At 34.1% G+C, this 12,423-nt stretch overlaps 1 protein-coding gene across 8 annotated transcripts in view; it reads right to left on the bottom strand.

Annotated features, from left to right (window-relative positions):
* Positions 1-10,100, bottom strand: part of Dhrsx (dehydrogenase/reductase (SDR family) X chromosome) — a 21,863-nt gene extending 11,763 nt beyond the window's left edge. For 3 of the 8 annotated variants that reach the window (NM_001033326.3, NM_001368261.1, NM_001368262.1), the window contains exon 1: positions 8,044-8,293. In NM_001033326.3, the coding sequence (NP_001028498.2) occupies positions 8,044-8,152 (109 nt within the window). In that variant the 5' untranslated portion in view covers positions 8,153-8,293. Of the gene's footprint in view, positions 1-8,043 lie in introns of all 8 variants that reach the window. The other 5 variants (XM_006535901.3, XM_030251637.1, XM_030251639.1 and 2 more) reach the window with 5 other exon arrangements.
* Between the last annotated feature and the right edge of the window lie 2,323 nt (positions 10,101-12,423).

Below are 12,423 nucleotides of genomic sequence, written 5' to 3'. Positions count from 1 at the left end.
GTTTATCATTAAACCACGCCGTACATCATTTTTATCCCAAAATTTAAATCTTCCCTCCAGAAACCCCAGGTCGTCGCTGTTGTTTCCCAAGGCAGCCATGCCCCTGCCTCAGATCAAAGGTAAGCAGGGACCTCACTCCCCCAAAACTGAGAAATAAATGAATCTTAAAAAAAAAAAAAAAGGAAATTTCTTCCACAAAGCTGACAGCCGAGTCTGCGCAACACCGGTGAAAGTAAGAGAAAAAAATAAAAATTGCGATTTCTTGTCACTGAGGCCAGAGAGAGGGGGAAAAAATTCTATTTCGCCTTTTTTTTTTTTAATTTTTTAAAAAATTGATTATTTTTGACTTTTTAAAAATTTTCTAAAAATAAAAATTAATTTTATTCTAAAAAAAAAAATCGAAAAAATCCATGGGATGGTTTCTTTAAAATAAAATATATAAATAAAAAAAAAAACCAAAATTTTAATTTCAAAAAATAAAAATAAGCCGGGCATTTTTTTAGGGTTTTAGAATTTTGGGTGGGTCTTATTGGAGTTCTTGCTTTTTTTTTAGAATTTTAGGTTTTTCTTATAAAGTGCTTATTAAGTATTTTAGGGTCGCTGGGCGTGGTGGCGCACAGCTTTAATCCCAGCACTTGGGAGGCAGAGGCAGGTGGATTTCTAAGTTAGAGGCCAGCCTGGTCTACACAGTGAGTTCCAGGACAGCCAGGGCTACACAGAGAAACCCTGTCTCGAAAAACCAAATAAATAAATAAATAAATTAATTAATTAATAAACAAAGAAATAAAAAAATTCAAATTTTTTCATTTCATGGTTGTAAGATTTCACGGTTTTGGAATTTAAAAAAAAGTTGGTATTTTTTTTTCCCTTTTCACAGAAGAAGAGAACACAAAATAGATGCTACCATTTTCATGATTACCGTATTACACATCATCCTGTATGTTGTATGCACCGTGGTATATTACATTATTACATGCTATATATTACATTTACTATAAAAAAAGTTTAAAAAAAGGTTTTGAAGCCTGAATATTAAAAAAAAAAAAAACAACTTAATTTTAAAACTCTTTTTTTGGTGAAAAATAGAATCTGAAATAGATTTTATAATATAAAAAATAGTTATATTATTACGTTATATGTTATTTCACTTATTACCACATATATCACATACTATATGTTACATCATATTCTCACGTTACATGTTGTTTTTATTATAGAAAAAATATTGTCAGAAAAAATTATTTTATTATATCATTTAAAAACATATTTTATTATATAATACATACTATATATGTAATATAATGTAATATTATATATTATTTTTACTGCTACTCTATTGTCATATGCTATCCTATGTATTACATATGCTACATACTATATTATTATACATTATAGATTACTTTTATTACATAAAAATTATTTTAAAATATGTATATATACTATATGTTAAATCATATTATTTTTACATGTTTTTATTACTAAATTTGCTATTATGCTGTTATTTTTACTCTTACTAAAATATTTTTTTATTATCACACATATCATATACTGTTTCATATCATGTTATTATGTTACATATTGTTTTTGTTATAGAAAATACTTTCAAATTTTTATTCCATAATACTTTATATTATAGGCTATTCTAAATTATATAAATTTTATTACATATTACGTATCTGTATCCTACTATATATTATAGATTATTTTTCTCTTACACTGCCATAGATTACCGTGTTACACATACCACACACTATATCACATTATCACACGTTAAAGATCATTTTTATTATCTAAAAAAATTATTTAAAAAATTCAGTATTCAGGGCTGGTGAGATGGCTCGGTGGGTTAGAGCACCCGACTGCTCTTCCGAAGGTCCAGAGTTCAAATCCCAGCAACCACATGGTGGCTCACAACCATCCGTAACAAGATCTGACCCCCTCTTCTGAGTGTCTGAAGACAGCTACAATGTACTTACATATAATAAATAAATAAATCTTTAAAAAAAAAAAAAAAAAAATTCAGTATTCCAAACTCCCGACTGTGGCTGCGTCTGTGCACAAAAAATAAATTTCAAAATTTAAATTTAAAACATTTTTATTATTATTATTTCTGGGATTATTATTTTTAAATATAAAGTACCATAGCCACGTCTTTTAGAGATCATTTTTATTATCTAAACAAAAAATTACTTAAAAGAAATTTAGAGTCCAAGTTCCCGACCGTGGCGGCGTCCATGCAGGGAAAAAATTTTTCAAATTTTAAATATAAAATATTATTGTTATTATTATTTTAAATATAAAAGGTTGTCCCAACAGCTCACTTTTGTCTCATACGTTATTTTATCTATGACTCATATCATCCCCGTTATGTCGTCACGTACTATGGTATGCACACATACTACACGTGACCTCACGCTGCCACACATGAGATATTCTTGTTATTGGTAAATTTGCTATTATCACACCGTGCGTCATTTTCATTATTACTCTATCACTTCTTTTATCCCCACCTATGCCATGCGCTCCATGTTCTACTGCGCTACCATGGAACGCGTTTCCATTATAGAGAAAAATTATTATTATATTATGTTATCATTATATTATATACTTGCTCTGCTATTGTCTTGTTACATACATTACATCATTATATATTTTAAATATGCTATATAGACTACGTGTTACATATATTATTATTCATTTTTTATATATGAAAAATTGTTCTAAAAGCTCATTTTCTCTATATATTATTTTATATCTCGCTTCTTGTTATTACGTCATTATACATCACGTGTAACACATATACTCGCTATGTATGATTACATATATATAATGTATATAATATAATATAATATATATTATATATAATACACATTACATATTATTTTTATCATTAAATCTTCTATCACCGCGCTATACATCATTTTTATCCCAAAATTTAAATCTCCCCCCCAGAAACCCCAGGTTGTTGCCATTGTTTCCCAAAGCAGCCATGCCCCTGCCTCAGATGAGGGGTAAGTAGGGACAATTCCCCAAAACTGAGAAATAAATGAATCTTTTAAAAAATTTTTAAAATGGAGATTTCTTCCATAAAGCCCACGCCCAAGTCACGGAGTTGCACGAGGGGAGGACGCGGAGGTTCGCGTGCAGCACCAGAAAGGAAAGAGAGAAAAATCAAAATCGTGATTTCTTGTCATGAGTCCAGAGGGCAGGAAAAGTAATTGTAGTTCGGTTTAAAAAAATTTTTTTTGGAAAAAAATGATATTTTAAATTTTTTTCTCAAAAACATAATTTTATTTTTAAAATTTTTTTAAAAATGTGCGTGATTGTTTTTAAAAATTCAGAAAAAAACCAATATTTAAATTTTTAAAATAAAAAAATGAATAAAAGTAAATAAAAATTCATGTTACTTCCCTAAGACCAGAAAACTTTGACATTTTAACATAAAATATATATTTTTTTTTAAAAGTAAATTAAAAAAATATCAAGTTTTTTCATTTCATGGTTGGAAGATTTCACGGTTTTGGAATTTAAAAAAAACAAGTCGGTATTTTATTATGTTTTTTTTTTCCTTTTTGCAGAAGCTAAGAGAACAGAGGAGTCCATGGGGAGCACAGGGACAAAATGGAGGAAGCGTGAACCATGGACACGTCATGCAGCAAGCCAAGAAAAAAAAGAAAAAATCCACAAAAATTTATTTTAAAACCCTCTTTTGGAAGCAAATTAGAAAGTTTAATAGATTTTATTGTGTAAAAATTGGTTATTATATTTTTAGGTTATATGTTATTTCACTTACTACCACATATATCACATACTATATGTTACATCATATTCTCACGTTACATGGTGTTTTTATTATAGAAAAATTGTCAGAAAAATTATTTTATTATATAGTGTATCGTATAACACTTTATGTGCAAAAACTAAGTCCATCCAAAGGTCCATCCTGTCGCAGGGTCAAGCTTCTGCTAGGTAAACTAGATATAGAGCATTTATAGATCATTTCCCAAGTCTCCTTAGATACATTTGACGTTCTCTGCTATTGTCTTGTTACATAATTACATCTATAATACATATTAAATATGCTATATAGACTATGTATTACATATACATTATTATTATTATTTTTAAACATGAAAAATTGTCCTTAAAGCTCATTTTCTCTATATAATATTTTCTATCTCACTCCTTGTGGTGATCACGTTATTCTACATCGCGTGTAACATCTATACACACCATGTATTACATATATATTATGTATATTCTATATTAGCATATATATTATATATTACATATAACACGCCATGTATTATTACATATATTATAAATATTCTATATTAGCATATATATTATATATTATATTATATATAACATGCCATGTATTATTACATATATTATATATATTCTATATTAGCATATATATTATATATTATATTATATATAACACGCCATGTATTATTGAATATATATTATATATATTCTATATTATTATATACATTCTATATTATATTATGTTGTATATAACACACGTTACGTATTATGTTTTATCATTAAATCTGCCATCACCACGCCATACATCATTTTTTTAATCGCCCAATTTAAATCTCCCTCCCGAGCAACCCAGGTCGTCGCCATTGTTTCCCAAGGCAGCCATGCCCCTGCAGGAGAAGGAGAAGGCTTTCCCAGGAGGGAAATATATATAATGCCATAATAAATCTGTGGCAGGTTTTTATATTTATATGTGACATATACGATAATATACAATATGTAAGGTATAATATGTATGATGATATGCAATGCGTACAATAACAAATACTATGGGAAAATCCATAGAATGAGGAACATATTAATATGATATCACACACACCATATATAACACATGGGATGATATATAAACTTACAATAATGGAAATACTGTATAATAATAAATTATAATATATAATAAAAATAATTAAAATGATTTAAAAATTGGAAAAAATCACTTTTTAAAAAATATAAACACGGCGGCTGGTCATATTGCTGATAACAACCGCTGGGAAGGCAGGCGGGTCAGGAACGACGTCGCCCTGTGTGCATTCAGGAGCCACCAGCTTCCTGGTTTGTCAAGGTCGTGCCAGGGAGAAGGCAGCTTTGCAGTCAAACTGGAAGGAGAGCAGAAGCCCAGGATGCAACACGGCCCATTAAATAATAATAATAATAATAATAATAGTATTTTATATTACACGTATTAATTACACTACATATTATCTAGTTTTTATTTTACTGCTATATACTGTCCTATGTGTCACATAGACTACACATCACATTATCACACTTTAAATTTCATTTTTATTATATATATAAAAAATTACTTAACAGAATTTAGAAGAATTTATATATATAAAAAATTACTTAACATAATTTATTATTATTATTATTATTATTATTATTATTATTATTAGATATAAACTACCACGGCCGCGTCCATGCAGTGAAGCTGCCATGCATGGGATCAGCAACGCCGTCAGTCACTTTGTCCAACGGCCCCCGTCCTCGCTGTCATGGGGATTTTTTAAAAATTTTTTTAAATAAAATTAATTTTTTGAGAAAAAAAATGTAAAAATATCTGTGGGTTGAGTAAGCGGGCTGCTTTCGCAGATGCATTTTCCCATGGTGATTGGTCATGAGGATTTTTTTTCGAGAAATAATTAAATTAAAAAATTAATTTTTTGAAAAAAATTTTTAAAAAATTAATTTTTTGAGGAAAAAAATATAAAAATATCTGTGGGTTGGGTAAGCGCTCTGCATTTGGTATTTGCACCAAGACCCTTCAACCTTCCCATAGGACCTCTTCTTCCATTTTCACTGCTCTGTGCATGACAATCTTTTTATACCATAAAAAATATGTCACAAAATAACATAAGACATAGTACATGAACTATATATGGTAGTAAATAAGACAATATCGTCATAGTCAAAGTAACACAGAATGTAATGAGATAGGAATAAATTTTTTATATTGGGGAGGAGGAGGAGGAGGAAGATACAAAATATGAAACTATCCATGGGACGGAGGAACCAGCCGAACAAACGCGTGACGCCTCCGAGAGTGACGTACACCAAGATGACGTAGTTGAGGGGAAAGATATTATTATTATTTTGTATTATTATTTTTTTTAATATAAAGTCCCACAAAGGCGTCTGTCAGTGCAGGAAAAAAAAGAAATTTGAAATATTGTTATTATTATTGTTATGATTAATTTTAAATATTAAATAATTGTCCTGAAAGCCTATTTTCCTTATCTATTATTTTACCTTAGGCTTCTTGTTGTTATACATGACGTGGAATATGTCTATACTCTGCGTGTTACCTAAGATTATCACACATTGTATATGATTTTTACTAATAAATCTGCCGTTACCACGCTCTATGTTAATTTATTATTTCTATATTATTTAATTATCACCACACGTATCATACACGGTGTATTATATCATATTGCATTGCATATTGTTTTTATGATACAAAAATTTGCGATAAGAATTATGTATATAAAAAAAAAAAAAAGCCGGACATGGTGGTGCAGGCCTTTAATCCCAGCACTCGGGAGGCAGAGGCAGCCAGGGCTATGGAGAAACCCTGTCTCGAAAATCCAAAAAAAAAAAAAAATTATGTATACATAGTATAAACAGTATAAGATATATACATGTTACATATATCATATTATTTATTATTTTATAATAGATATATTATATACTATTTATTACTATTAAATTCATATAATTATATGTACAATTGTAGAATATATAATAAATACTATAATAGTATATAGAAAAATGCCAAAATTTAAATTTAAAATATTACATATATTTAGTTTATATTTTAAAATATATAATTTTTCCATGGTACATCGCGTATATAAATTATACTCTACGTTATCTGTGACATTTCCGTTATTACGTTGTCACGTATAAATATTACAAATTAGTATTCATGGCCAGGCCTAAAGGGGAACCTGAAAGAAGTGCTTCATGAATATTACCGGAGGCTCATTAATATTTATGAGACTTCATTAATATTCACGAGGGTAAAGGGCCAGAAGACTGACAGGGCACTCAGGCCCCGCCCCCAGCCGCATAGGCCTCGCCCACAGTGACATCAGGACGCTCAGGCTCTGCCCAAAGGGTTGGAGTGTCATAAATATTCATAGTTGTTCATGAATATTCAAGAGGAGGCCTGGGGAATCCTGAGGGAGGCCGGTCATGAATATTTATCGCGCCTCATTAATATTCATAGAGGCGCTGCAAACTGCGGCAGACGGCCAGGCGGGCGGGTCGGGCTCATGAATACTCATGAGCGCTCATTTACATATCAGGCAGCAGAGAAGCCTCAAAGAGGAGTCCGTGGCCCTCGTTAATATTCATGAGTCGCGTCATGCATATTCATGACTTGTTCCAGGGATTTACACCCGGAACCGCCTGACGCCGGTTTTCCCTTCCCGCGGCTGCGCTGTCAGTTACCGACTGCGGGGCGGGACTTACACGCGAGGGCGCCGCTTCTGGCAGCACCGGGGACCCTGTGGTCTCGGTCTGCGGACTCCCACAATCCCCCGCGGCGCCCAAGTTCGCACGGAACGTCAATCAGACAAGACTTCCGGTCGGAGGGGGGGGCGAACCGCTCGCGGTTCCGGTTTCGCGTTTCTGTGCTACCCGCGTTTCCGGGCGGCTCCAGCGCGCGCCGGCGACCCCCGGGACACCGCCATGATCCGGGGTAAACCCGCCGGGTCCGCCGAGGCTGCCGGGAACGCGACGAAGCGTCGGGACCGGTTTTGAGGTTGACTTCCGGTCGGAAGCGAGATTACACATTCGCGGTTCCTGTTTTGGTTTCCGCGTTTGCCCCGCCCACCGCCGGGTGCCATAGGACGAGCGGGACGTCCGTCAAAGTCGGCATCCGGCGAGAGTCAGGACTAGAACCCGCGGTTCCGGTGTGCCGTTTCTCACGCGCTATGCGACGCCCGCGCGCCACGGCACACCAGCCACGACCCCGGCGGGACCCCACGCACTCACCCGGCGGCCGGAAGTCGCCGCGGAGCCTGCGCAGAAGCTGCGCCAGCGCCACCGCGATGCCCACGGCGTAGACGCAGAGCACGGCCCGCAGCGCTCGCAAGGTGGACATGGCCCCGCCCCCGGAAGTGTCGCCGCCGCCTCGGAACACTGCGCTGGTGTTTGTCAGTCACCGCGGGCCCCGCGTCCCCGGGAGCTCCCAGGAGCCTCAGCGCTGACCGCGCGTGATGACGCGGGAGGCATAAGGGATGCCCGACCGGGAAGTGCGTCACCGGAAGTCCCGCCGCCCGCAGCTTGACGTCACTGCCCGGCACGCCTCCGGGCATCGTGGGAGCTCTGACGACGACGATGAGGACACGATGATGACGCAGCGATGACGACAACGAAGACATGGACTGAGACAAGGACGAGTGACTGACAGCTCAGGGTGGGCGGGACGCCGAGCTGAAGGACACGCCTGCTTCCCGTGACGTCAGCAAGAGGACGCGGAGAAGAGAATTGACAGCTGCGGTGACGTCCCAGGACTTTCCCACGGCCCCGCCTCCTCCCCCCCTGCCTGACCCCGAGTTTTCACGGCTTGGCGAGATGGCGGGTCACCATGGCGACAGGCGTTCTGTTCTCACCCAGTGTGAAGGGGCGGGATCTTCCCGGCGTGGGCGGGGCCTTGTGACGTCATCACCCCGAGCCTGACCTGAGGGGAGATGGGCGTGGTGGCGCAAGCCTTTAATCTCAGCACTGGGGAGGCAGAGCCAGGCAGATTTCTGAGTTCGAGGCCAGCCTGGTCTACAAAGTGAGTTCCAGGACAGCCAGGGCTACACAGAGAAACCCTGTCTCAAAAACCAAAAAAAAAAAAAAGAAGAAGAAAAGAAGACATTTTTGGTTTATTGTGCATTTTCTTTTGAATTCTACTTTTTTCTTTCTTTTAAAGGTTTTGTAGTGTTTTTAAGAGAGTGTTTTGTTAGTGGTTTTGTTTTGTGTTTTTATAGCATCTTAATGTGTTTTAGGGTTTGGGGGTTTTATTTAGGCTTTTCTGTTTTTCTTTTTACTTCTCAGGTGGTTTTGGTTGTTGTGGTTGTTCTTCATTATTTTTTTAAATTTTTGGGTTTTAATTTTGGGCTTAACAGTTTCAGGGTTGTCAGGCAATGATGGTCCTTTCCTTTAATAACAGCACTCGGGAGGCAGAGGCAGGCGGATTTCTGAGTTCGAGGCCAGCCTGGTCTACAGAGTGAGTTCCAGGACAGCCAGGGCTGCACAGAGAAACCCTGTCTCAGAACCCCCCCCCCCAAAAAAAAAGAAAAAAGAAAGGAAGGAAGGAAGAAAGAAAAAGAAAAGTACTTTATGGATTTTTGGCTTCTTGAGGTTTGTTTTGGTTTTTTTTTTTTTTTTAGAATATTAGGGTTTTTTAAGTGGTTTTTAGTGTATTTAGAACAGTGTTTTAGATTTTTTTGGTTTTCAGGCTTCTGGTGTATTTTTCATGTTTTATTCTTGGGTTTTAAAGAATTTTAGTATTTTTTTATGGTTTTGGGGGTTATTTTAAGCTTTATTTTACTTTTGGGTTCTTGTGTTGTTTTTGTTTTTGATTTTCTTTTTTAGCATTATAGGGTTTTTAGCAGGATTTTACACTTTTTATAAAATATTTAGAGTTCTTGAGGGTTTTTTAAGAATTGTAGGGTTTTTTTTAGGCTTCTTTTTTTTTAGAAGCCCGAAAAACAAAATAAAGTCTAAATCACTCTTCTAAAAACTCTACAAACCCTTTAAAAAAATAATCTGAAACCCCAAAAAAACACCTTGAAATCATTTTAAATACCTAAAAAGACCCTAAAGTCATAAAAAATAAACAAAAAAACAAACAACAAATGAAAAAAACCAAAAAAAAACAACCTGAACCCATTAAAAAACCCTAAATACTTTTAAAAAGAAACCTGAAAAGACCCTAAAAAACTAAAAAAAAAAAAACAAAAAACAAAACCCACTAAAATTCTAAAAAAACAAAACAAAACAAACTTCTAGAACTCTGAAAAGGCCCAGAAAACCCTAAATCCATTAAAAAAAAAAAAAAAAAAAAGAACCCTGAGGCCTTAAAAAAATCGCCTAAGAAACCCTGTCTCCAAAACTCAAAAAAAGAGAGAGAGAGAGAAGGAAGGAAGGAAGATTACTTTATGGACATTTTGTACTTCCTGTGTTTTTTTTTTTAATTTTAGGGTTTTTTTTTTTTAGCGATTTTAGGTTTTTTTAAAGATTATTTTAGAGTATTTTTGGTTTTCAGGGTTTTAGTGTATGCTTAGGGTTTTTTTGTTTTGTTTTGTTTTTAAGATTTAGAGTGTTGTTTTTTTGGCTTTAGGGATATTCTTTAGGGTTTTTCTATTTTTTTAGTTTATTATTGTGTGTGTTCAACTTTAATGTCGGGGGACACGCCTTATAAAGAAAAGGGGAGCAGGTCCATTCCCGCCAATGCGTCCATGCAGCCTGGAAGCAGCTGCAGGTGATGACGTCAGGATGGGGCGTGGCCTCCAGAGCAGCTCCGGGGCTCCCAGCAGGCAGCAGTGCCGTGAAGAGGAGCCGCGGCAGGGGCGGAACCATAGAGGGATCCAGGGAGGAAGCTCCGCCCCAGGTGATCTCCTTAGTGCAGCAGGGTCGAGCTCTGGCTTGGCCTGCTTCAGGCTATGGAAGGCGACCCCCGAGCCCCCCAAAACATAAAACGCTTAACATAAAAACCTAAACGACCATGAAACGCTAAAAAATAAAACCCTAAAAAAACCCTAAAGCCATAAAAAAACCAAAAACCCTTAAAAGCCCTACAATACTTAAAGATACCCAAGACAAACACTACAAAAAAAAAAAAACTAAAGCCTTAAATATATTGAAAAGCATTAAAAAAAAGCCCTAAAAATCCTAAAATCCTTTAAAAAAAAAACAAAAACAAAAACAAACAAACAAAACAAAACAAAAAAACAAACCCTAAAAGAACCTAAAACTCTAAAATAACTAAACATTCTAGAAGAACTGTAAAAGCCTCAAAAAACCATAAAAAACCCTAAGATCCTAAAACACACAGACACAAAAACCCAAAACCATTTTAAAACCCTTTTAAAAATCCTTAAAAATTTAAATAAAAAAAAAAATTTTAAAAAAAACCCAAATACTTAAAAAACCCTAAAAATACTCTAAGACACTGAAAACCGAAACACAATTTTAAAAACACTAAAAGAACCTTAATTTAAAAAAAAAACAAAAAACAAAAAACTCTAGAACTTTAAAAAGAAACCTAAAAATATCCCAAAGTACCTTAATCCCCCAAAAAACCTAAAGCCCTAAAAAAACCTAAAATTTGGAAAAAACACTCAAGAACCCTAAAAAGATCCTAAAAGACATTAAACCCTAAAAAAAAAAAACATTTTTTTAATCTAGAAACCTAAAAAGACCCTAAAAAAAAAAATCCTAAAGACTTAAAACAAACATAAACGCTAAAAATTCCTATAATCCTGAAAAAAAAATTAAAAAAACGAAATAACCCTAAAAATGCACTAAGATTGTGAAATAAAAAACCCTAAAACATGTTTAAAAAAAAACTAACTAAAAAACACTAAACCCTAAAAAAAATCCTAAAGCCCTAAAATCACCAAAAAAACCTAAAGATCCCTGAAATCCTTAAAAACATTTTAAAAACCTAAAATATCCTTAAAATTGTTATTAAATTATATATTCTGTTTATTATTATCACAGTATTATATATTACAGTTTATTTTTCCACTGTATATTATTTATTATTGCAATAATTAAATTCGTATATCTTATAATTTTAATATATACTATTATATATTAAATACTATATTATATATTATTCTTTTCATTGACCTTTTATTATTATATATTATAACTTATTGCTGAACAATGTTATTTATTATTTTATAATTGTTACATTAGTATAAAACTAATTTCTTACTATTTCATATATTATTGTTTGTTAATATTTTATTACTATATTGCAGTTTATTACTGTACAATAGGTTATTTATTATTATTTTAATTATTACATTATCATATATTATAATTTATTACAGAATTATATGTTATATATTGTGATTTTCATTTTCATATTATTATAGATTAAAGTTTATTAATGTACATTATATATTATTTTATTACATTATTATTTAGTATAAGTTGTTACTGCATTTTATATTATATATTATGATTTTCATTATCATTATATTGTTATATGTTATTATTTTTTACTGAACTATATATCATTTATTATTTTTTAATTATTACATTAGTATATGTTATGACATACCACTGGCCTGCTGGGACTCACGTAGCCCAAGCTCGTCCACGGGGTGGCTGTGAAAATCCATACGCTAGAGAATCCCCCTGTGAGGGACG

The sequence above is a fragment of the Mus musculus genome, assembly GCF_000001635.26.
Source record: "Mus musculus strain C57BL/6J chromosome 4 unlocalized genomic contig, GRCm38.p6 C57BL/6J MMCHR4UN_CTG1".
NCBI lineage: Eukaryota > Metazoa > Chordata > Mammalia > Rodentia > Muridae > Mus > Mus musculus.
Note: the sequence above shows the minus strand (reverse complement) of the source record. Positions and strands in the feature narration are given on the sequence as shown.